This window comes from Plasmopara halstedii (assembly GCF_900000015.1).
Source record: "Plasmopara halstedii genome assembly, contig: Scaffold_289, whole genome shotgun sequence".
NCBI classification, from domain to species: domain Eukaryota; phylum Oomycota; class Peronosporomycetes; order Peronosporales; family Peronosporaceae; genus Plasmopara; species Plasmopara halstedii.
Genome location: NW_020187210.1, coordinates 406,797 through 407,801, shown reverse-complemented (window position 1 = coordinate 407,801; position 1,005 = coordinate 406,797). Strand labels below are relative to the sequence as shown.

At 42.6% G+C, this 1,005-nt stretch overlaps 1 protein-coding gene across 1 annotated transcript in view; it reads left to right on the top strand.

Annotated features, from left to right (window-relative positions):
• The window catches only part of PHALS_05371 (hypothetical protein PHYSODRAFT_249765), a gene marked incomplete at both ends in the record, with an annotated part of 2,043 nt that extends 1,263 nt beyond the window's left edge, over nucleotides 1-780 (top strand). The window contains one exon of the mRNA XM_024722934.1: nucleotides 64-780. Within this exon, the coding sequence (XP_024573961.1) occupies nucleotides 64-780 (717 nt within the window). The remainder of the gene's footprint in view (nucleotides 1-63) is intronic.
• Between the last annotated feature and the right edge of the window lie 225 nt (nucleotides 781-1,005).

Here is a 1,005-nt window from a genome sequence, read left to right as displayed (position 1 = left end):
GATGAGACGCGCGAAGTTGGCCTTACCTTTGAGCGCTGTTTGCTTAAGTACTGGATACTCAAGGCCGTTGACAAAAAGGAGCTAACGCTTTATTTCAAAAATTTCATTCACGACGATAAAGACATGTTGAAGAGACTCATGGATCAGCTTAATGAATTTCCTGTGTCGATTGAGACGGAAAATCTCAAGAAAGCGGTGAAGGAGTACATCGATGTGGAACCATCTTATCGCTACTTGGCCCGCCAATTGGTGGTAGAGCGTCAAATTGTGAAGGAGAGGTTCGTTGATCTTTTTCCTATACGAAACACCAACGGTGAAAAGCTGCTGAAGCATGAATTGTTCCAGACGTGGGATCATTTGATGACCTGGAATGGAGAGGATTTCGGACAATTCATCTTGTCCAGACTACGAATGCAATTTTCAGACCCGGATATTGTCCACCTTCTTGTCAAATTGGAATCTGAGCATGTTGCTAGCTACTCTCAAATTAAAGTGGAGACAGCATTGTTTGCAGGTCTCGAAGCCAACCGCAATCAGAATGCCATGGCTGCTCTACAAATACATAGACTTTATGTTGAAAAGGGGCGTGATTTGTTGAACACAGCGCAGCTTCGCATCGCCTTGACTTACTACCAGAAAAAGTATGCTGGACGTAAAGTAATCAAATTCAAGAATTTCGGACAGGTGAGATGCACGTATCATATCATCAAGGGCTCATCGGGTAACCGCGACGTGCTTTTACGTGAAGTTATAAAAGTGTCGTCGGAGCCATGGCAATGACTATTTAGAAGATACTCTAACTTTAAGAACTTTTTCCGCTTACATGCAAACCTTGTCACTGCATTCGCGCAGACCAATACAGGGCCAGACTGCGTGATTAACGACAGTATTGCCGTAGTATGCTGTAATAATTATAAAGTTAATGACTCACTTCCATACCATTATAGTCTAATTGTTATTCTATTATTCACCGCCGCACCATTTGCTATCAGTCTTTTACTCCTA